Source organism: Myxine glutinosa, chromosome 1 (assembly GCF_964187855.1).
Source record: "Myxine glutinosa chromosome 1, kmMyxGlut1.1, whole genome shotgun sequence".
NCBI lineage: Eukaryota > Metazoa > Chordata > Myxini > Myxiniformes > Myxinidae > Myxine > Myxine glutinosa.
This window is the reverse complement of record NC_136261.1, coordinates 92,834,192-92,859,439: the sequence shown is the minus strand read 5'-3', so window position 1 is coordinate 92,859,439 and position 25,248 is coordinate 92,834,192. Positions and strand designations below refer to the sequence as shown.

At 43.5% G+C, this 25,248-nt stretch overlaps 1 protein-coding gene across 9 annotated transcripts in view; it reads right to left on the bottom strand.

The window, feature by feature from the left end:
* Positions 1 to 25,248, bottom strand: part of LOC137417661 (ubiquitin carboxyl-terminal hydrolase 28) — a 138,762-nt gene that overhangs the window by 5,499 nt on the left and 108,015 nt on the right. For 5 of the 9 annotated variants that reach the window (XM_078774606.1, XM_078774613.1, XM_078774596.1 and 2 more), the window contains 6 exons: positions 23,328 to 23,378; positions 22,692 to 22,778; positions 21,173 to 21,579; positions 15,869 to 15,947; positions 11,947 to 12,026; positions 5,233 to 5,356 (listed from right to left, as the gene is read on the bottom strand). In XM_078774606.1, the coding sequence (XP_078630732.1) occupies positions 5,233 to 5,356; positions 11,947 to 12,026; positions 15,869 to 15,947; positions 21,173 to 21,579; positions 22,692 to 22,778; positions 23,328 to 23,378 (828 nt within the window). The remainder of the gene's footprint in view (positions 1 to 5,232; positions 5,357 to 11,946; positions 12,027 to 15,868; positions 15,948 to 21,172; positions 21,580 to 22,691; positions 22,779 to 23,327; positions 23,379 to 25,248) is intronic. The other 4 variants (XM_078774624.1, XM_078774634.1, XM_078774642.1 and 1 more) reach the window with 1 other exon arrangement.

The following is a 25,248-nucleotide window of genomic DNA, read 5'->3' as shown; positions in this document are numbered from 1 at the left end:
TTTGCGGTAAGACCTAGTGAGGCACAGTTCCGAGCGTTACTAAAAGCGGACCTCTTGAAATTGGCCAAACATTTTAACTTGGAGGTCCGAACTAATTTGAGGAAGGCAGAGTTGCAGACCATGGTGATACAGTCTATGGTGGGATTAGGAACATGGGACGAGTTAGCCTGGCAGTGGCTACCCGAAGAACCAGAAGACGTTGAGCTCCGGAAACTGGAGTTGCAATTACGGAGCCAGGAACGGATCAAAGAAGAGGAAAGGAAAGCAGAAGAGAGGAGAGAAGAGAAACAAGCAGAGGAAAGGAGAGTGGAACGAGAACTCCAGGAAAGGTTAAAAGAAGAAGAAAGGAAAGCAGAAAAGGAAAGAGCAGAAGAAGAAAGGAAAGCAGAAGAGAGGAGAGAAGAGAAACAAGCAGAGGAAAGGAGAGTGGAACGAGAACTCCAGGAAAGGTTAAAAGAAGAGGAAAGGAAAGCAGAAGAGAGGAGAGAAGAGAAACAAGCAGAGGAAAGGAGAGTGGAACGAGAACTCCAGGAAAGGTTAGCAGAAGAAGAAAGGAAAGCAGAAAAGGAAAGAGCAGAAGAAGAAAGGAAAGCAGAAGAGAGGAGAGAAGAGAAACAAGCAGAGGAAAGGAGAGTGGAACGAGAACTCCACGAAAGGTTAGAAGGGAGAAAAGCAGAGGAGAGGAGAGCTGCCAGGGAACTCGAAGCAGAGGAGAGAAAAGCCGAAAGGGAGTTGAAGGAACGTGATCTGGCGCTTCAGCAAGAGATTAAATTCAAGGAGCTGGATTTAATGAGAGAACGGGGAGAGGTACCACCCTTGCTGACGGGGTCCACACCTAGCCAGAACACCTGGGAGGTGGGCAGACATGTGAGGCTGGTTCCACCCTTCAGTGAAAAGGAAGTCACTCAATTTTTTCCACACTTTGAGAAAGTGGCTCGACAGTTAAACTGGCCGGAGGAGGCTTGGACCATACTAGTGCAAAGTGTGCTGGTGGGTAAAGCTCAAGAGATTTATTCGGCGTTACCAGTGGACCAATGTGCAGATTATGAGGTATTGAAGAAGCATATCCTCAAAGCCTATGAGTTGGTTCTGGAAGCTTACCGGCAAAAATTCAGGAATGCCAGGAAGAGGGAGAGTGAGACCCATGTGGAGTTTGCTAGAGTGAAAGAAAACATGTTTGATCGGTGGTGTGAGTCAAAAGGAGTCGGGAATGACTTCGAAGCATTGCATGACCTGATGCTGGTGGAGGAATTTCAACAGTGTGTCCACGAGGACATCAAAGTGTACCTGCAGGAAAAGAAAGTACCGAAGTTGTGGGACGCAGCCACCATGGCAGATGATTATGCCTTAACACACCGGATAGGGGTCCACGAACTTAACTCCTCGCCTAGATCTCCGCAGGGGAGGTGTGGAACAGCAGGTGCGGAGAACGACAATACATGGCGGCGGCCTCGAGATGATTATGGGGACAACGCTGATACCCGAACGGTTCGAAATCAGGGGGCTACGGGCCCAAGACAAACTTATTTTTCAGGGGGCCCGAGGCAGACCACGAGTTTTTCCTCCGGGCCGACTTGCGCCTTTTGCAAAAAACCTGGACACTTGATGTCCAGTTGTTACCTCATGAAAAGGGAAAACCCAGAGCGGAGTCCGACTATTACCACTCCGAATGCGATGGCAAGCGTAAGAAATCGCCCACAGAAGAGTTACCAACCATTTTTTATGAGGGGTTGGTCTCACTCAAGGGAGACTTGACTAACCCAAGACCGGTTAGGGTTTTGAGGGACACAGGAGCCCATCAATCCTTAATGCTTGAAGGCATTTTGCCATTGTCAAAGAGTACCGCAACTGGTGATAGTGTTCGGTTACAAGGGATCGGTGGCTGTGTTAGTGCCCCACTTCATGTCATCCATTTGGAATCCGATTTGGTGTCAGGACCGGTCACCGTCGGTTTACAAGCCACGCTTCCTGTAGAGGGAGTATCTGTGATTATCGGGAATGATTTGGCCGGGGGGCAAATTTATGGTAACCCGAGGGTGGATAAAGAGCCCCGCAGGGGAAATAACACCACCCCAGCTCGGGATGGCGACAAAAGTTCCAAGTTATTTGTAGGGGGACTGAACTTCAACACAGAGGAAGAAGTTCTGACCTCTGTCTTCAACAGAAATGGGCCGCTGGTGGAAGTGCGGGTGGTAAAAGACAGGGAAACGCAACGGTCAAGAGGGTTCGGCTTTGTCACGTTTCCAAGCACAAGAGACGCCAGAGAGGCAGAGAAGAATTGGAATGGTAAGAATTTGGAGGGTCGGACCATAACAGTAGGGAAGGCATTTCGTAGGTGTCGAGAGGTCTACAGAAGAGGACAACTTGGCGGTAGTTTTGGGGTTGGCAGCAGCCGATATTACTATGGAGGCTCCCAGAGTTACGGCACCTCCCGAAAGAATGAATGTCAGAGCACTGGCCGAGAAGGAGACCGCCAGTCAGGTAACGGCTGGGACAAGGGGTCCCACCGTAACTGTTAGGAGTCTGGTGAAGTTGAAGCACTATATACGGTGGAGCCGCCGAGCCGGGGCTCCTACACGGACTAACCGTGAACGCCACGTTCTTAAAGGCGTCCAGGTAGTGAACTTTCCTGCACGGACTAACCGTGAACTCCACGTTCTTAAAGGCGTCCATGTAATGAACTTTCCTCCCCGGACTAACCGTGAACTCCACATTCCTTAAGGCGTCCATGTAGGGAATACTCAGCTGGGCCTCCCGAAAAAGTGCTATCGAGAGGTTTAACTTTGGGGCTTTGGTCACCACCTCTTAACCGTCAGTCAAGAGAAACTAGAAGTGGTTGACGCGTGGTCCAGAGTGAATTAATCTAGGGGTTTTGTGAAATTTTGTTGCTTTATTTTTAAGTGATAATTGTGCCCGGGGGGAACGGACGATTTGGGGGGGGGGGGGGTGAGTTTATCTGGTTTGTTTATCAAAGTTGGCCGGCAAGGAAAGTTTTCGCTGGGTTCAAACTTTCTTTCTTGAAGGGGGGGAGTGTTACGGATTTATGTGAATTTATGTGAATTACTATTCAGGTCATTGCTTATTAATGTGTAGTCGATTAAAGGTTGGTGTGATTAAAGGGTCAGGAGCCCTTCTGGGGAAAAGGAGACCGGAAACGGAAGAAGAAAAGACACGAGGTCCGGGAGGAGCGGCGATTCTCTTCTTCTTCCTCGCCCAGCGCCGAGAAGAGCGGTATCGATATTGAGCAGCGTGGGGAACGCTGCGTTTGACAGCCCGTCTGGCGAGAGGAGTTACCTGGGCGGGGTAATTACCCCTTTACACATCAAGTCGCCGTGGGTTCGTGCACGGAACCCAGCGTCCGGCACAGTTCGCCTCACCGTCAACAAGGACGCGTACGGGTCGCACCTTGGGCCTCGCGCACGTTGCAACCCGCGCTTGGTTTTGCCCCGTTGCTTGGCAAGGAGGTGTGCGCTGCAGCAGCTGTCCACGGTACGAGACGTGCACGTTTAGAGCACGACCGCCCGGGGTTCGTTCAACCGCCCGTGTGCGGAGAAGAGAGACATTGTGAGGGACAGTGACCCAAGTGGTCGTGAGTGGGGACAGGGGGGGACACATATGTAAGATGGCCATCTTCGTAATATTGATTGTGTATTGTTGATGGTTGTTGATTGCTCGGGGAATATATTATTGCTTACTCTGGATCCTTGGTGTGGGGTTTCTTATTGACTGAAATTCATATTGATTGCGTTACGAAAGCGTATAAATCATAGATCTTTCTGGCGGAGTTCCTCTCACGGTCCGGGGGTCACCGAGACCAGGTAGTCACTGGGAGGACCACGTAACAGAATCATAAGGCCGGGAAAAATATATTTCCGGTCTCTGGTCAGCGCACGCATCGATTTTGACCCTGCGCATCAACAATGTTTTATTTTTTTCAAATTTCCAACGGTACCTACAACAGCACGCGCCTGTTGTTGCCGGGCCGGCGCGCTATCTCGGGAAATACTGTGAGGGTCGCCATTGGTATCGACGTTCGCGCACGGTTCTCCCCTACAAAACTACGTTTAGTTTGTCCAAATCCAACCAGCCGTTCCAAAGATATGAGTAGTTTTGTGTGCCGTGCCGCATGATTCCAATCGGCTGGATATTGTCATTTATTGAAACGAATACGTTCTTTGTCGGGTTCGTGTGCAGCAACCAGAGGCCTAGAGAGCTGCGGGTGGTCTCGTTAGTTAGGCCTGGATCCTATCTCGTTTGTCATGAAGTTGTAAGCGTCTGTGATAATCTGGTGGACTGGGAGAAGAGATCGTGGGAGACCATCGGCCTGTTAGACCACTTGCGCATGCGGAGTGTTGACGCGATCGACGGATTGGAATGTTTGATGGTACGGCGAGGCGATCTCGAGAACGAAATGGCAGTCTATAATATGCTTGAAGAACTTAATAATTTTCAGAATATATACATTTTAAAATAACTTAAGCTTGTGTTCATTATTTACAAAAAGGCCTACAAGTCCCATTGGCTGTCTTTAATTTCTCTCTGGACGGCGCCACGGCAGATGAGAAGGACCGCAAGGCATGAGGACACAAAAAAACACCTCTATATGTGCAATCCATGCTTTTCAAAAAAGAAAAGAAAAAAACCGCATTGCCGCATCAATTCTGGAACTTTGTTCTGACCAGAGACCAGCAATATATTTTTTTCGGCCTAACCTCCATCCACTTTTGGTGGCGGAGGTAATTAGTGAAGCCATTTTTACTAAGGGGCCATCGAATCCATTCACAAACATTATATAATTTTTGGTCCTTTGTCTTTTTTTTTGTTACAATCAAACAAGCAAACAGTTAAATCATAATTGACATTTTGTTGTTAAAGTCAGAAAATTTCAGTTATTGTATGAAATAAAAATATGAATTTCCATAATTGCATGAGCATAATTGAGTATAAAATGCATGCATGAGCATAAAATCATGATTCTTTTATCTTCACAAGGAAAAAAAACATTTAAAAAATGTAAAAACATCGAGGGAATGACACCACAATCTCAAAAAAAAATCTCAAAATCCAAAAATCTCAAAATTTTAAATCTCAAAAAAAAAAAAAAAAAAGATAGGAATGACACCACAATACAACACCATTTTATATCACTGTGGTAGTACAATGACTTTTAAATCCATTTTAAAAACATCATTCTGGGACAAACTGATAGAGACAACAATACAGGCAGGTTACCATTAAACAAAGGCGACGGAGGCGTGAGATGAATGAATGAGAAAGGCAGCAGTTTGGCCCAGTCAGGGTGAGGTGGCGGTTCAGTCGATAAGCATGGAGCAGGCAGGGTAGCGCACTCTCGTACCTAAGCAAAGGACCGTACCAAAAAAAGGGAGTTCATAAGTTAAAAACACCTTTCTTTTAATTGTACCTGAAAGCAAGCTGGGCCATTCCATGCCAACTCACCTAATGGTCCCCAGGAGACAATCTCACATTTTGATTAATTTCAGCCCCTTTACAAGTGATTTTTTGGTGGTTATGGCCCCTTTTAAACAGGGTTCCATTCCCGTTTTTTGGAGATAAGAGATGGAATTTATGTTTTAAAAAAAAAACTTTTATGGAGGCTAATATCTTTCCACTGTAGCAAGATAGCAAGCTCAAACTGTAAATCCTGGATATTTTTGAGCCAAGTTTACAGAATTTGCCTACAAATACAGAGTACATTTTACAATTTCAATTTATAAACATCACAAAACAAAGATCATGTTCTACATTTTGATTTTTGGGAATTGGGGGTTTACTCAATGCCTGTAAAAGTGTTCAGAGGAATTCCATTGCATAGAGTATATACATATAATAATTTGGTATGCTTGTAGCCCCAACAAGCATGATGAATTAAAGCATTAAAAATGCATTGCTGGAATCAAAAGATGTATCTGCAATAAAAAAGAACTATAAAAATGATATCCCAACTTGAGTGCCGATTTGTGGTCTTGTATGTGATCCATTGGACATTTTTACATTGATAGAGATAACCGAGCAAGTGGCCAAAATGTTGATGTAATGCTTTGAAGGATGCTGTGCTTGGAAAGGGATAAACCATGCCATTGAGCTTTCTAATAAAGACAGGCTCCATGAGCCTTTGGTAATCACGAGCCGGCCACAGCAGAGAAGACCAGGCCAACGGAGAGGTGCATCACAGATCAGGCTGGTTCTGGGCATTGTCACAGCGAGACAGCAGCGAGATGTGGTAGAACATGGGCATGGATTTGACCCCTTAAGGCCCAAAGCTGACCAGGAAGACACCCGGGTGATCCTCAAATACATGAGCAGCTTTTCTGCTGTGTTGTGGCCCAAGAGGATGCAGTGCAGCAGCACAATGGGAGTGAGAACAATACTATATTTAACCAGAGGAATTGCCAATCAAGTTTTCTTCATTCAAGAGCTTCTCAAAAACAAGTTTTGCATTCCTTACATTTTGTAAGCTTCTTTCTTCTGTTTGAGCATTTCTTGGACTCTAATGTTTCAAATTCCTGATGCACCTGTGATTCAAAAATCATCTGATATAGAATGAACTGAGACACAAAGCTGAAGGTTGGTACAGATGAAGATCAGATACATATATTTATTTAGTGAGAGTTTAAATACACGAAGTAGTTGCCCATGCAGTCAATGATTTAGTCTAATGAAGGCGGTATTTTTTTCTTGCAGATCCATCTTTTGACTCCAGCCATGCATTTATATAATAATAATAATATAATGATAATGCATTTATTTTATATAGCGCTTTTCAGGAAGCCCAAAGACGCTTTGACAGAGTGCAAAACATAATGCATAGCAAAACATAAAAACAATTGCAAAAAAGAAGAATCAATAGGGAAATATTCAAAGCACAAAGGAGGGAGAAGGAGAGGAGATAGTCAGGGGTTAGATGCTGTGGGTTAAATGTTGAATGCAGTGTTGAACAGGTGGGTCTTGAGTGATGTTTTGAATGTGGTGAGTGAGGAGGAGTCTCTGATGGTGTGAGGTAGCGAGTTCCAGAGGGTGGGAGCAGCGATGGAGAAGGCCCTGTCCCCCCAGGATCTAAATTTGGTCCGGATGGGGGGGGGGGGGGGGGGGGTCAGGAGGTTGGTACCAGCAGAGCGGAGGTTGCGGGTGGGAGTGTGTCTGGAGAGGAGGTCAGCCAGGTAGGATGGGGCCAGGTTATGGAGGGCTTTGTAGGTCAAGAGGAAGATTTTGTACTGGATTCTCTGGGAGATGGGGAGCCAGTGAAGCTTGTAAAGGACGGGGGTGATGTGGTCACGGGTCCGGGAATGGGTGAGTAGACGGGCAGCGGAGTTCTGAATGTATTGGAGTTTATTGGTGATTGTTGAGGGTGAACCATAAAGGAGGCTATTGCAGTAGTCCAGACGGGAAGTGATGAAGGCGTGGATGAGGGTTTCTGCAGCCACGGAGGAGAGGGATGGACGGAGACGGGCGATGTTTTTCAGGTGAAAGAAGGCTGTCTTTGTGATCTCTTTAGTGTATTTGTCGAAGGAGAGGGTTTGGTCAAAGATGATGCCAAGATTCCGGATGTGAGGGGAGGTGGATACTGGGAAACCGTCGATGTTGAGGGCAAAGTTATGGGTGGACTTGGTGAGCGTTTTTGGGCCAATGATGATTATTTCAGATTTATCACAGTTAAGTTTGAGGAAGTTGATTTGAACCAGGATTTTATTTCAGTGATGCAGTTTGTCAGGATAGAGTGGGTGGCGGTGGAGATGGAGTTGGTGGAGATGAAAAGCTGGATGTCATCGGCGAAGCAGTGGAATTGGAGACCATGACGGCTTTACGGAAACGTGGAAAGTGGAAACGGAGTTTATAAACTATTTTATTGTAATATATCAATACTAAATCCCGAAAACCCCAAATCACTAGAATCCAATTACCGTATTTTCCGAATTTCGCTTTTTTTATCGGGAAACAAAGTTAAAAGTTGGGGGTGCGGTTAATACACATATAGAGAAAAAAAGTCAGTCTTAAAAACAATCAAAGCTGAATTTCAATTATATTCCAATTGTCATACATACACTAGTAGATCTATATTCTACATATATCGGGGAATGTGTTGAGCTTTCATAATTATATAAAACGATGCAAGTACAAATGACCTCGGTTGCACGTTTTTACCCATTGAGTCATGCACGGTAACCCCGACATGTCATCGCGTTCCTGTCAATTCTGATTGATTGACAAACATTGGTTGACAATGGCTCCAATGTGCCTCGGTGCCAGGCCCACAATCAGAAGGGGCCCATAATGACCAAGACATATATTTTTAAAGTGTACATATTGCAATACGTTTCAATAAAGGATATGTATATAATTTAATGCTACTTTAAGAAAAACATCCGATTTAAATTGAAAAACCAAACTACAATTTCCTGACATGCGACGTCGCCACACTGTTAATAGCGTACATTATCCAGCGCGGTATGTTCGCGTTTTGCATGTGTTCTGTTTGCGCATTTTTGAAGGAGTATGCGCCTGTCATTTAAACCATTATTTGGAATTACGTGACTCGAGCGCACGAGTAATGCTCCGATTAAATTTTCGCGCTGAACAACATGAAAACAAGTTGGCGATAACACCTAGATTCCGGGGAGATTGCCTTCCCTCTACCTCATCTTCCCCTCCCTCAGTTTCCGGAAACACTCCACGTTAGCATCGTGCGTGTTGTGATGCGTTTCCCATTTTGCACGTGAATTGTGCCGCTGTAATAAACGTAACCCTTGCAATCATGAATGGAAAGCGTCCATGGAGTAGCAAGGTTGGAAGTGCGAGCAAAATCCAGAGGAAGTCCATCAGTATTGAAGTAAAAACGGATGTTTTAGGACGGCATGAAAGAGGTGATTGTACAGGTGGATATGAGGACCAGAAAGTGATTGCTACATTCAAGGTGTATTTTTATTTATTTTTTATTTTTTTGTATACAAGATCGAGGCTCGTGAAAGAGCTAACATTAATCAAACAAAAAGTCAAACCGACACATAAAACACAAAATAAGGGGAGTGGTAGACAAGATGGGGAGAGAGGGGAAGGACACAAACACAACATTTGAGAGCAGGGACATCGAGAGAAATGTGGGAGGGAGAGGGCTTGGGGGGAGGTGGAAGAGGTATAAAACATATGGACACTGCAAGGACTTCCAGGAAAGAAGTTGGAATTTCAAAAAAGTGTATCTGGGGTAAATTAGCGAGGGTAGAAAAGATCAAGGTTTTGGATGGGGGAAGATAAGAGATGGTGGTGAACAGCTGTTTTAAGGACCTGGAGGGACGAGTGGGATTGAAGAGAGTGAGGGAGTTTGTTCCAGAGGCGGGAGAAAAGGGGAATGAAAGAGTGAAGGTGAGCAGAGAGCCTAGATTTTGGCAGTTTAACCATAAGAGGGTTGCTGGCAGATCTTGTGCGACGTGTAGGAATATTTGGGGGACAGAGCACAGAGAGAGCTGGGGGAGCAAGGCCTGAGAGGAGTCGGTAGAAGACAGAAAGACCACCAATCTGCCTGCGGTGAGTGAGTGAAAGGCCCTCGGAGTTAGCTACATCGCAGGAGATTCCAATGATTCTGAAAGCATTGGTTTCAACAGCGTGAAGCCGAGGTACGTGTGAGGCAGGAGCACCGGCCCAGAGGGGGGAACAGTATTCCATTGAGCGGCGGATGAAAGCTTTGTATGTGGTGAGGAGCTCAGGTGTGCCAAGGAAGGACTTCGCACGACAGAGGATGCCCAGTTGGCGACTGGCTTTGGAGGCCAGCTTGGAAATGTGGTTTTCCCAGGAAAGATCATGGCAGATAGTGAGACCCAAAAGCTTGAGCGACAGAACTTCTTGGAGAGGATTGTTGAGAAAGTAGATGGGAGGGTTTTCCAGTCGGTCTTTTCAGAGAGACATAGTAAGAGTGTGAGATTTGTCAGGATTGAAAGACATGTTCCACTTGTTTGACCAGTCTGTGATATTCTCCAGGTCTGCAGAGGGTGAGGAGAGTGCAGACTGCCGATATTAGGGATGAGGAATGGAGCGGCAGAGAGTTGAGTCATCAGCAAAGGGATAGAGAGGATTTTCCAGAGAGTCGGAGAGATCATTGATGAAGACCAGAAAAAGCACAGGGCCCAGAACACTACCTTGGGGAACTCCAGCCAGAACAGGAAGGGGAGATGAGAGAAACCCATTCAGGGCCACACGTTGACTACGACCAGAGAGGAGGTCCGCAAGCCATGCCTGGAGATTTCCATGGATACCATAGGAGGAGAGTTTGGTGAGCAGAGCTGGGTGCCAGACCGTATCGAAGGCACGTGATATGTCAAGGGAGACGGCTCTGATTTCCTGTTCGGCATTGAGGACCTCCATCCATTGTTGAGACAGCTGAAGCAACATGTCCAGAGTAGAAATTATCACCGAGAGTATTATCTCCGAAGAAACATTTGCAAACCTGATAATTATTGAATGATTTGCAGGTGAAATCGACTGATAACGATCAGATTACTGTAAAGTAATTCTGGAATGCCTTTACAATAAGGGATGTTCTATGTAATGTTGAGGAGTGTTGGAGGGAAGTCATCCGTTCCCGTATGAATGGTGTATGGGGGAAACTTTTCCCTCAATTTGTTCATGGCTTTAAAGGTTTCAATGAGAATAATGATGTGTTGAAAACACGACGTAACATCGTCGAAATGGCCAAGATGCTTGGCTTTGATGCAGTGGAGGAGGGTGATGTAGAGGAGATGCTGGACTCGTACCGGGAGGAGCTCTCAAATGAGGACTCACTGCTGGAGAAGGAACGCCAGGTGGATCTTAAACATTATAATTTAAATACAGTAAAATAAACCACTGTAATAGTAAAAATATGACAATAAAATGAGGATTGAGGCAGCACTCACCCAAACCTCTGCCTCTTATAATGGGAAATTAGGTTGAATTTACACGTTTTTCATTTACAACACTTGCTCTCAGGTTGAGGCAAAGGAGCTCAGGTAAGGAGGATGACATTGGGGACTTCACGACCAGCCCGTCGTGGGCCTACAAGTTCATGGCACGCCATTATCTGTCGGTTCGACGCCGCACACACGTTTCCCAACATGTACCCGATGACACGGCTGATATGACTACACACTGACAGTCCTACATCATCAAGCTTCGCCGGGAACATGAATTGTTTATTTTTGAGGGTGAAAAACAGGGGTGCGGTTTATACACAGTAGCGGTTAATACACCGGTAAATGCAGTATACATGTCTATTTTGAGATGACGTACTATAATTTGAAAATGGCAAAAGGTACAATTTTTTTGTGGGCAGTTTCTGAAAGATTGGGTAACAATTCCTGAGGTTTAGGTTTCAAATTTCACCTGAACTTTTTTTGTCCATTGGCAAGATATGGGCCTTCCAAAAAAAAATCAATAAAACATGCAATTCACGAGGGCAAAAAGTGGGCAGGACATTCTATTTTTGTGGCCAAACAATGCCAAGCCATGTTACCACATTGGAGTTTGGGGCTGAAATATTGTGTAGGTTTATTTTGCACATGAAGGGATGTTTAGGTTGTTTTTTTTATTAACATTTGTTGAACCTTTGGAGCCATTGTTGCGTTGACATTATAGGACCCAGATGCAAGTCAAAAACATGCATAAGTAAATACGTCACATCAAAAGTATGCAAAGATAGAGACACTATGGACCGAATTTCTGAAAGGCATTTAGGGAGCGTCTTGCTAACACACACCTAACCCTTTAATGCTGACAAAACCATATTTGTACATGCACAGCAAAACGCACGTCTAAACAGCAATTTAAGAAGGGGGATAAACATCTGGCTGTTTAGTTGTGCGCATCAAAACAGCCAATTAACCGGTGTTTCATTCTACACGCGTCTAACTCTTAAATGCCTTTCGTAAGTTCAGCTCTGTGACAGACACAAAATAACCTTACCGTTTCTGCAAGAAAAGTACAAGGCCAGAGTGCAGAAAAGCCGCCGCCTTCCGAAACGATGCATATGCATTGAGCCAGCGCTGCACACATGACATGTATTATGTTAAACACAACATTCGATTCATTTTCCCATTGATACGTCTATCATTGGAGAAACTATTTCTCATTATTAAACGACAGTCACACAACTTTCAGATGATTAAATCAATTGGCACATCAAAATCCATATCTAAAAATAGCCGTACTGTGTTTGGAGTATGTATGTATGTGTGTTTGTATGTATGTATTAGGAAATCGGTGGGCACACCATTAAAGGACTGCCATGCACCCATTCACTGGACAGCTTGCTCGACTCCACCCACAATAAAAATCATGCACTGCCATTTTGTGAAGCAGCACAGATGGCAGGCCTCAGGCCCTGGGCCTGGGTGTCAGTCCATGGCCCAGTGCAATTGGAATCCATGTCCAGGTATCGGATTATTATTTATATATGCACATAAGCAGTATGCATGTTTTTGCTTCATGTATATACATCGGATTGTTTTTGGAATCAAACGCAGCAACGATCTGTGGCATTATACACTGCCCAAATAAAGGTTTGCGTTTACTGTGGCAAACGTTTGGCTAAAACAAAAATTACGCACAAAAATCTACATTTATTTCGCTGGTGTGAAAAGCATAATTAAATGGTGTCAAAATGATGGGTTGGAGGTTCTGGAGTGCAAGTGTGTTGATGTATGGTGTTTTGTGGTGTAGCATGTTGAGTGTGGTGTCTGTGTGGTGGTGTGTTCTGAGATGTATTGTGGTGTGTTTCCATGTATTGCAGGGATGGTTTGTTAGGAGTGTATGGCATAATAAAGTGGCGTGATGCGTCGAGTGGTGTGTTGGGCTGACGAGATTGCCTGGGGTCATACAGACTCGCCTCTCAGCTGTTTAGCTGGGGTTCGAATCCCGATCCAGCTATGAACTGTCACCCTGGTCATCCAGTGTTTCATCGGCAGGGTTATTCATCAATGATAAAATGATGATAAAATCATCTATATTATAAAAGGAGCCATGTCTGTCTGTCTGTTTGTCGTGTTATACCTTGAGAACAGCTGAAAGGATTTCAATAAATCCAACTACGGTGGATTTGGGTAACTCCTGAGAGTGTTTGTGATCCCAAAAAGTTTTTTTAATTTTTTTTTTTAATGGGTACATGAACACACGTGTCAAACCTGAAAATGCTAACAGGTGACATTGGTTATCCCTGCATGGAGAGCAGGATCTCCCAGGAATCCTCCCCCCTCCCCCCCCCATATTCAGCCACCGCAGCAAAGATTGGAATTTCCGTCAGCGAAGCGACGGGCCTCATATTCTAGTCTACAGTCACGTGCAAAAGTAAGGACACCCTATGTAAAGTTTTGACTTTTTCAACATATTTCAACATACAGCTATTTGATCTTCATTTCAACAATATTGATAGATAAAGGTGATATAATATAACAAATATCATGAAACATTTACATTTTGGAGTCCATTGTATAATTTAACTTAACATAAATGCAAATTTCGCATGTGGAAAAAGTAAGTACACCCCTATATTTATCACGACTTCAAATACCTAAAATTAGAATCAGGTGCACCAACTCAGGTGCAAATGATTAAAACATCGTTAGAGAGGATCTTGGAGGAACCTGTCTTATTTAAATCTCAGACATTTAGTTTGGTTTGCTCTTTGTTGTTGAAGTGTGCGGCGTCACCATGCCTAGATCAAAAGAGCTCTCTGAGGCATTCAGAAAGAAGGTTATAGATGCCTACGAGTCTGGGAAGGGATTTAAAAAGATCTCCAAACAATTTGAAATCAATCATTCGACTGTCCGGAAGATCACCTACAAGTGGAGAAGATTCCAATCAACTGCCAACTTGTTCAGGCCAGGCCGCGCCAGCAAGTTCAGCCTGAGAGCAGACCGCAAGATGCTGAAAGAAGTCTCTAAGAACCGCAGAATGTCATCACGGGACCTACAGGTAGCTCTTGCCACTGTTGATGTCAAAGTGCACGAGTCTACCATTAGAAAGAGGCTGCACAAATTTGATCTACATGGGAGGTGTGCCAGGAGGAAACCTTTGCTGCCCAGAAAGAACATCAGGACAAGACTAAAGTTTACCAATGAACACCGAGGCAAAGACCAGCACTTCTGGAACAATGTGCTCTGGACAGATGAGTCAAAGGTAGAGCTATTTGGCCACAGTACCAGAAGACATGTTTGGCGAAGACCAAAGACAGCATTTGACCACAATAACCTGATACCAACTGTAAAGCATGGTGGTGGAAATATTATGGTTTGGGGCAGATTTGCTGCATCAGGGCCTGGGCAGCTCACCATCATATAATCCACTATGAATTCTTCCACTATGAATTCTTCCACTATGAATTGTACCAGAAGGTGCTTGAGGATAATGTGAGGCCATCTGTCGGAGAGTTGAAGCTCAACCGAAGGTGGACCTTGCAACATGCCAATGACCCAAAACATACCAGTAAATCCACCAAGGAATGGCTGAAAAGAAAGAAATGGAGGGTTCTGGAATGGCCAAGTCAAAGCCCGGATCTAAATCCCATCGAGATGTTGTGGGGGGATTTGAAACGAGCTGTGCATGCAAGAAACCCCTCAAACATCGCACAGCTGAAAGAATTCTGCATGGAGGTGTGGGAAAAAATTTCTCCCAGCCGATGTCAGAAACTGGTAGACAGTTATAAGAAACGCCTACTTGAGGTTGTTTCTGCCAAAGGGGGCAATACCACGTATTAGAGCCAAGGGTGTACTTACTTTTTCCACAGAAGGAAATGGCATCTCTGTTAATTTTTTGTTGAATAAATTATTGCAAAGTCAATCTTTCATTGTTTTTTGTTCAATTAGATCACCTTTATCTATATATACTGTTTAAATGAAGATCAAATATTGATATGTCCACATATGTTTTAAAGATAAAAAAACATTTCATGGGGTGTACTTACTTTTTCCACATGCGAAATTTGCATTTATGTTTATTTAAATTATACAATGGACTACAAAATGTAAATGTTTCATGATATTTGTTATATTATATCACCTTTATCTATCAATATTGTTGAAATGAAGATCAAATAGCTGTATGTTGAAATATGTTGAAAAAGTCAAAACTTTACATGGGGTGTACTTACTTTTTCATTTTGTATATTATAAAAGGAGCCGTGTCTGTCTGTCTGTCTGTCTGTTTGTCATGTTATAACTTGAGAACGGATTAACAGATTTAAATAAATCCAACTACGGTGGATTCAGGGAACACCCAGGAAGTTTTGTGGTGCAAGAAAAATGTCAGTTTGTGTGCATGGGTACATGGGCACACGTGTCAAAACTGCAAACACCAACTTGCGATGCTGTTTATCCCCACACAAAGGGCAGGATCTCCCAGGAATCCTTTTTTGTTCTTGCTCCATAGGTTAGCCATCACAACTATGCTGAGGAAATGGAAAGCCCCGTTTTTTTTAGCAATTACACAAACTCAGAGACTAGGAGACCTCAGAGTTTGTTTCCTGCCATGGCCAACGCCAAATACAAACCCCAGACAGTTTTATCTAAAGAGAGAAGAGTGGGAGGAGGAGAGGGAGGACTGGGTGGGGTGAGAAATTATTTTTATTTTCCTCTTCGTGTGTTGTTGTACATTATTTGCAATTCAGCATCTAAAAAGGTTGTGAAGAATATCCCATTACCACTCTCCCTCCTCCCTCGCTCGCTGAGTATATAGCTGGGCTGGAAAACAACGCCTAATGTTTTTTTTTTTTCCCCCATCAACAACTGGCTTTTTTTTTTATAGGAATTACACAAAGATTGGTATTCCCATCAGCGAAGCGACGGGTCTTATATTCTCGTGTTATAATAAAATAACTAAGTTTGATTCTCACTTGGTATTCATCCAGATCCATGTCTTCAGGTCTGATCTCCTTGAGCCGAGCTTGAGCTACCCGCATCACCTGCACACACCTGCACATCCATATCTTGCATGACAATCTCATTTCGTTTTCCATTTTTAAGGGAGATTTTGGATGGTGCTAACCTTTTATAGGTTACATTTTAGTGCCCATCACAGGTTGCCCTCAGGGCACTAAGTCAATCTCATTGTGTGAACTGGCACCGAGATAGACCAGATCAGGCAGGTTAAATATATTATCCCCTCCACCTCTCTGAAAGTACTGAATGAGCCAGCTGGGTTTGCATAGACAATCTCGACAGTCAGCTCCTAAAACCCACTTGGTTTGAAGAAGCAAATAATCTAAAGTCTTAATACTGATGGCTTATTCAGCAAGAGTTCAACCCAAAGTTTCTGGAATGCCAGTTCAGTGTCCTTACCACTTGGCCACATACAGTGAAACTCATGCATTTGTGATGCACCATGCTCATGTCAGCATAAGGAGGATTAGATGGACAAAAAATAATTATATTCACCCACATATCGTTGATGATGAGAAAGTTTGTGGTTACACAGGGAAATAATAACCTGGAAACCTGGTGGTTACACCGAGGGTATTGATCGATTTTAGAACTGCTTCAACGTTAAGTAATTTAACCAACTAGGGCATGCCCGTACTATATCTATATCTAAAATTATATCCCCCCCCCTCTATTTACATGAAATGGCTTGGTCCAAAGCGAACGGCTTGCGAGTACGGTGACAATCCCCCCCCTCTATTTACATGAAATGGTTTGGTCCAAAGCGAACGGCTTGCGAGTACGGTGACAATCCCCCCCCTCTATTTACATGAAATGGTTTGGTCCAAAGCGAACGGCTTGCGGAGTTTGGTAAAGAAATCGCCATCGCGTGCACAAACGCGCAGGAAAGCGAAAGAATCGCAAATTAGTTTTAATTAGTTTTAAAACATAGTTTAACGCCAACATAGCGGCAACATAGTTTGCCAACGTGAAATAAATGAATACGCTCTCAAATGTGCCGTCCGAGGCAGAGTGTGTTCGCCACGTTCGGCACACGTGATAACTCGCTGCTCTGTGATTGGTTGAATCGTTTTTTGGACATAGCTCGGTAACTACTTCTCCGATTAATATGAAACCTTGAAAAGGCACATCCTCGGGTCCCCAGCAATATACCTGGCAAGTTTCAAGTATATCGGACCCGTGGTTGTCGAGAAACAGCGGTCACAGACAAACATACAAACATACAAACATACACACAGAGATTAGTGGAATTATAGATAGATGAGCTTGTGCAGTAACCTGCCATGGGAAAACAAATAAAACTAGAGAGGTTCCAGGGAACCTGAACTCATCTGGTCTATATCAATATGGTTAGCATATGGCCAATATTGCCACCAGGTCACATGACCTATGATGTCATCGTTATGATATGCATCCAATCAAGTGCCATACTATACGTGGTCAAAGTTTCAACTCAATCGATCGTAAAACGAAGGCAGAGATGCATTTTAAATGTTTTCATCAAATCCAATATGGCCACCATGTCGTGTGCCCTATGATGTCATAATTAGGATATACATCCGAACAAGTGATATACTATAAGTGGTCAAAGTTTCAACTCAATTGATCAAAAAATGAAGGCAGAGATGCATTTTAAAGGTTTTCATGAAATCCAATATGGCCACCATGTCACGTGACCTATGACGTCACCGGTATATATACCCGTAATATATGTGTTGAAGTTTGTTACATACTGTCGACACACCAAGTTTCAGCCTTCTAGCTACATTAGGAAGTACCAGATTGACAAATATTGATTTTTCAATATGGCCGCCCTGCCGCGCCCATTTTTGGGCGTGCAACGTCCAAATGCAATCCCAAACTGGTTTATGTCTTAAAGATGCTGCATAACAAGTTTCATCAAATTGAATCAATATTTGTGACTTTTAGAGCGTAGACGTCGAATTGTTTACAGACGACCGACAGACGGACGACGGACGACGGACACTGGGTGTCGCAAAAATTCAGCTGGACATAGTCCAGTTGAGTTAAAAATGAATAACCCCAAGCCTGGCGTTATCAAAACATGATAATTTTAGTGACAAAATCACTGCCCAAAACATCATGCATTACTCCCACTGTCTTTAAGTGTAGTAGTGCCAGTAGTGCTGGGCCGATTAAAAAAATTGACTCTAACCGATTACCGATTTAAAAAATAAAAAAAACTCTACAATAAAAGAGAATTGGCTGCTACCGATTATAAAGTGGTAAACAAGTCAGGATACGACGATGGTTCACGAGTGAGCCGTATTCAATGACAAAGGACGGACTATAACCGAAACAGGCCCGGACAGGCCAGGCCCGGAAATCTCAAAATGAAGGTTACTGACCTTGAAATGATATAAAATAATGTATAATCAGTTATGAGGTGAGTTAGCTACACAATACCGAAAATTCGGTGAAAAATGAAATGAAAAAAAAAACAACAAATAAATAAATAAAGAAATACATAAAATGAAAAAAAAGACCAAAAATAAAAATAAAATGAAAAATCGAGCTCCATGGGGCTAGACACATGACATTTGCCTAACCAAATATCGAAACCCCTGTCAGATTCCACCAAACTCCTCGGAGAAGATGTAGCTTGAACTCGATTACCCCCTAAGAAGACATTTTTCGGGCGTGGCTCGCCCACAATGGGCGCAATATGCCCACTCTAGGCAGGACACAACTAGATCATGATATCAACCTCCCACCCAAGTTTAATCCAGATGGGATGATATCATCGGGTAGTTATGCTGCGGACAGACAGACACACAGACACACACACATGACGAATATAGTGGTCACTTGATAACTCGTGAACCAATAACGACATGCTAGTGCATTGTGCACACATGAAGTGGATACTGTGTCAGATCGGTGCCGTGCCTGCGATTGACAGTAATGAGTGGCTGTAAATAAATTTAAAATCCCTTCTCTAATCGATTGGTGCATTGAATGGTACAGCATCCTGTCATTTTTAAACAAATAATGAGCTACCGTGTACCTGACCGCTAAGCCTGGTGTTGGCTTAGCGGTCAGGGTGCCGGCTTGGGACCCTAGGATCCTGGGTTTGAATCCCGGTCGATCGCTGAATTAACGCCAGGGGGGTTCACTCAGCCTGTCATCCTTCCGAGGTCGGCAAATTGAGTACCAGCTTGCTGGGATGAATGATCACGGTGTGTACCCCGATTTAGAATAGGTACACCGTATCCCTGCGCATCGTAAGAGGTGACCAAGGGTTGGCGTCAGGAAGGGCATCCGGCCATAAAAACATTGCCTCAAACAGGGAACCCTGATTGTCATGGGGCCCGCAAGGCTAACCCCCACTCTAGCGGGGAAAATGGCCTTAAAAAACGATCATTCATTCATTTCATTCGTGTGCTCATTCAATAAGCTATTGACGGATACAAAATGAAGCGTTTCATACTTTTCTGGTCATGTGAAAAGCAAGTTTTATACAAACGACAGTGCAGGGAGGGATACCTGGGGTTACAAAGGGATTCCGTTCCGAACAATCGTTAATGTGTTATTATAATGGGGCTGTTAAAGACTGCATGTGGAATGTGCCCCTTTTGCTCGGAGGCCTCAGAATACTGTCAGTCTGCCTTTGAAACGTGAAAAAGTAAATTTAACTGACGCTTTGATGCACTTGAGTACACCTGGAACGTATGATGTCAAGACGTACTCAGCCAGGAAGTAGGTACAGTAGGTTTAAACTTTTACCCTCAGCAGCATATGAGCTATTGCGTTTTCCTTTGTACAAGCGGCTCTTTCTAAAGCATTTGGTTAATTTATATGAATCGGGTGTGCTTTAGAAAGGTTATGTTGTTTCTCTTTGTGAGTTTCGTGGCAAAATAAATTTGATAACGCCCGATTTCCAAGCAATGTGCAGTAATAACACGTTTTCCAAATTGCCGAGCCAAATATTTTTTATAAGTCACATGATGATTGCCAGCTGTTTATAAAGAATAATGTTTATGCAAATCTTATTGAAATGTGAAAATAACGTTCAAACGTCTCCAGTTTGTTTATTGAAATTCGCCTTAAAAAGGGCGAAAGCTACTCAAGTTTTTTGGGGTTATATATAAATAAATAAAAACCACCTTTACTGGCCATTTTTTCCCCACAAGCGGGGGTTGGCCTTTTTCGGGCACCGTGGTTGTTGTTGTTTGTTGGTTCCCTTTTTGAAGCAATGTTTTACGGCCGGATGCCCTTCCTGCCGCCAACCCTGTTTGTCACCTTTTACGATAAACAGGGAATTACCAGTGAACTGGTACTCAATTAGCCGACCTCGGAAGGATGACAGGCTGAGTCAACCCCCCTGGCGTTAATTCAGTGATTGACCGGGATTCGAACCCAGGATCCTAGGATCCTAAGCTGGCACCCTAGCCGCTAAGCCAACGCCAGGCTATATGGGGTTATATACAGTACTGTACTGTAATTGGTAATCGGCACACACTGAATCCAATCGGCCGATGCCGATTTCCTAAAGATTGCCGATATCGGCTTGTGCAGATTACAAATACCGATATCGGCCTAGCAATAATAGGGAGTGTTCACTTTATTCCTTGTGTGTACTGTAGGATACAGTAAGAGTACTTTTCCACATCAAGGGACATGGGGGAGGGAATGCAACAAATGTAAAATGTGCATTCTATTCTTTTTTAGTCTCTCCTGAATAGGAATAGTGCAATAATTTAAATGTCATTACATACACCAATGGAGTGGATGGGCAGAACAGGCAGAACAGACAAAATATTTGAGAAAAAGAAAACTGGGCAAGGGGGAGGGAGATGTGAAAGGACAATGGGAGAAGAAAGTTGTAAGAAGGGGAAGAAGGGGAATACATGGCATATTTAGGGTGGGGCAGTCAAGGTAATGATGAAGAATGGAGAAGTGGAATACATGTGGTATTTGGGGTGGGGCATGCACAGTCATTTTACCACCATTTTGCTTGTGCAATATGTCGAGGTCCCAAACGACTAAAACAAAGTAGGTGTCGACTTTGAGAGAAGCGATTACTTGTGTTTGCCCAGGAGCAGCATAGACAATGAAGATAAAAATAATTGAAGAGTGCTGTGTCAGGCCCATGACTGCAGAGTAAAGTTAACAATGCAGTTAAAATTCCCCAGAAATAAGAAAGCTAAATGATAGGGACATGCTGCAACTGTCTTTATGATCTTGACAGGTGAACAAGCAAATGTGCACACAATTTCCACTGCACTCTGTCCTACCATGGGTGTTGAGACAGTGCTGGACTGGCAAAAGCCTCCAGGAGGCTACGCTCCACAACCTTCTTGGGCGCACCAGCACGGAGAAGGTACACCAAAACGTGTTCAAGCCGCAAATCCACAGCAGAGTTTGTACAGGGTGATGATGGGGTAGCCGATGGGGTATGCAGTGGTAAGAATATATTTTTTGTGCTTGGGTCGATACAAGTTGTGCTGCTGGACGTGGTGTGTGTCTGTTTGCTTTCACCAACAGGTTGGCTAGTGCTACCATCAATTTGAGCACTGGAGTCTTTAAAACGAGGATAGGTAGTGTTGGTAGGCTGGTTGCCGGTGCTTGGTTGGGTGGAGGTTGTGAAGCGATTATCAGAGTTTGCAAGTACTACCAGGCGGCTGTATTCTGACCGAAACGCCTGGAAAAAAACAACAGGAAGGTGAAAACCAAGTGATGAATGCAGATTCATTGTTAAATAAATTATTGCTTTAAAAAAAACTACAACGGCACTCGGTAGAGCGGATATCTTCCCAGACTGAGCAGTTTACGTTTTGTATCCCACCGATAGGCTGGATCTGCATCGGGACCTTAACAAAAATATAATTGCCTTGTTCTTGTCACCTACCCGACTCATCCACCAAGTTTCTTACAAATCCGTCCATTACTGTTTGAGATATTGTGCTATATACTGTGTCGTTTTTTGGCCTCTTCACTCAAGTGGTGAAGAATCACTTACATCACCTTACATAACCACTGACCTTTGACTTCTTGACCCAAAAATCTAATCAGTTTATCTTTACATCATTATACATACTTGTGCCAAGTTTGATTTAAATCTCTTCAGCTGTTCTTAAGAATCAATTTTTTACCCAACATGACCTCTGACCTTTCATCTCTTAACCTCATAATCTAATCAGTTCATATTTGTATCATTATACATAGTTGCACCAAATTTGACTTAGATCCCTTCAGCCATTCTTAAGTTATCGTGGTAGCGAAAAACCTATCAAGGACACACGGACAGACAGAGGGACAACCCCAAAAAACAATCCAAAAACACAAAACTATGCACTTTCTCTACTACAAGAGGCTCAAAAGGAATGAGCATGCAATTCCAGGCTTAGTGAATCGATTAGTCTGGAAGGAAAATCTTGCCGTTTTGAAAATGAAGGGAGTATCTACATATTGTGTAATTATGCAAAAAGGAGTGGAGTGTAAAATTGAGAAAAAGAAAGGAAATGAGGAAGAATGAAAGAAAAAGTTTTCACAGTTCAAATAGAGGGGTTGCGTTAGAGAAATGGTAGAAGGAAATAAGAAAGAGGGGAGAGGGTGTTATCCTTGTGTGTGAAAAATGTACGAGACATATCAAGGTATGCGGTGAGAGAGAGGTGGGATTCAAAATTCCACTTTTTTCATACGTAATATGTAGAGGTCCTTAAAGGTTTCTGCTACTAATACACCAACACATTTGAATTGTTATTGTCACGCAAATTAAGAGATTGGTTAATTGGCCTAAACATCTCCAGATACCTCGATGAGTGCAGCTTCCGGGCCATGGGACTGATAGAGGTTTGATGTTTTTGTCAAAGCGAGTAAAACACCTTGCATGGCTGGGGACTGCAATGGAGGCAAATGAGGAAAAGGGATGAGATCATGGAGGAAAAACATTCCGACGAATCAAAGCAGCAATCATGATGTCAAAAGAGGAGAAAGGATGTAGACTGTAGAGGAAGCTAAAATGAGGAAAGTCAACCCAAAGTGCACGTGCGCAAGTATCACCCAGAATGGGAGAAATAAAAGGGAAAAGAAAACAGAATTTAAGTCATGGTTGTCTTTGCCATGACGGCATGGCATAAACTACAATAATGTTAGACAGCACAAAAAAAAACAATGGCTCCTTCAATTGTTGACTCTTAGTCTTAGTCTAACAAGCATCATTTACAATATTAATTAATATTTTAAAACTTATTCCGTTTTGTAAGCACCAAATATATGAATAAGATATGTGGTGTGTGTATGTGTGAGATGTCTGTAGAAGTCAGAGGTGTGATTGTGTGTGCGTGTACGTTTGTGTGTGAGAGAGAGAGAGAGAGAGAGAGAGAGAGAGAGAGAGAGAGAGAGAGAGAGAGAGATCTGTGCATGCATGAGGGGAAGGTTGTGTGCAACCTCTTCTTCTGCAATTTCCTCCATAGGCAGTTGGAAAGACAGCTCAGTGGACTTTGAGCAGTTGGAGGGAGAGAAAGAGAGAAAAAAAGAACAGGACACAAGTGAGAAAGGGAGAGCCACAGTAAGGTCAGAAAGGAAAAAAAGCAAACACACACTGGAAATAATTAGTCACCAAATAAAGAATAGGCAATATTCTTCCGAACTTTCAGTAAAACAATTTTCTTGCTGACCAGGTTTAAAACCCAAAACTGACAAGAGAGAGAAAGATAGGTGGAGGTTGAGGGGAGGGTGGGAGAGGGTGAGAGATACAGAGAGATCGAGAAAGAGATGAAGAGAGAAATAAAGAGATATAACAAGGGAGGGTCAGAGGGAGAATTGTTTTTCTATACATAGTCGAAGCTCATGGAAGAGATAGTACACTGAACAGATCAGGACGTAACAGACAAAAACAGGATGCAAAAGGAGCAGGAGAGACGCAACAAAAAGGAGAAGTAGAGAGAGAGCGAGAGAGAGAGGGGGGACACCAACAGCAGAGATGAAGGCCAATATAGAGGGAGACTTTGACAAATAATGTGTGGGGAGGAATTGGCGGCAGGAGAGGGACGTATGGGTGAAAAATATGGATACAGAAGGAAACTCTCAGGAGAGAAAACTGGGAATTTGGAAGGAGGAGGGATTATGGTGGAGGTTAACGAGGATATATAAAAGATCATGGGTTTTGGATTGTGGGCGATCTGAGATGGTGGTGAACAGCTGTCTTGAAGACCTGGAGGGAAGAACGAGATTGAATAGGATGTGGAAGTTTCCACGTGTGTGTTGAATCTGCAGTTGCTGCTTCCACCTCATCAAAGCTGAGTTTTCCAAACAGGATCCGTCATATATTTCTCTTATATTTCCATCACTCTGTTGCTGTTTGCATTCTCGTCCATTTTTCCGTTATATCGTACCTTGTTGTGCTGTATTTGTCAAATTTGTTTTCGTGTTGTTCAAGGCCAACTCTTCGGAGAGCCACTGTGAAAACTCCGTCCCTTGTTTTGCTTATTTTCCCCAAATATTGTACTTTTCTACCTCGTCAATGTTATCCTATTTCCCCTCCTTGCTTCAAAAAATAAAAACAATGAAAATAACTTTATTTTTCATTCCACAACAATATCATTCCATTTGAATTTCCTTCTGCCTGTACTTTCTGCACTCCATTATTTATTTCTCCCTTCTCTCAATATCTCCAAACTGAATGTTCATTGAATGTAAAATGTAAATGCTTCTTCATTCTTCATTTAAAGTCATTTTGAAATGTTAAAATGCTTCTCTTTCCTTATTTTGTTGTCAGGTATACCCCATGTGTTCTTCTTGTTCTTATTATTCACAAAGATTAATTTTCAAAACTGGCAGCTAAGCGCTTGGTCTACCACCCTCTCCTGCACCTACAGCACCACCTTTCTCCATGCCCTTCAACAAATATTCTGACCACCCAACCCATGATCTTTATCTCCGTTTGTCCAATTTGGGAATCTCGAGAAGTCCAGTTTGCAGAGTTTGCTCACGACAATCAAATCCCTTCACGTCGCTTAACAGTGTTAGTCCCCTACTCCTCATCAACAAGCCCACGTGCTTCAAACACCACCCTTTCAATGTGTCCGCCTTTTCAACATCCCTCCACTCCATGTCCCCTCTTTCTGCATCCACCCTCACCCCACCGCCTCAAAGCCTCTCTCTCATGCCGGCCCCTCAAAACCAACCCCCTCCCCCCTCCCAAATCCTGCACACTCCCAATCCATCCTCCTCTGTCCCTAACTGTGTGGACTTCAAACATCTGAGGCCTCCACTCTGACCTGACATCTCTCAATCCAGGTCCTTGCTGATACACCGGACATCATCTGTTCAACACAATCCTTCCTTCCACAGGACGTCCCTCACTCCT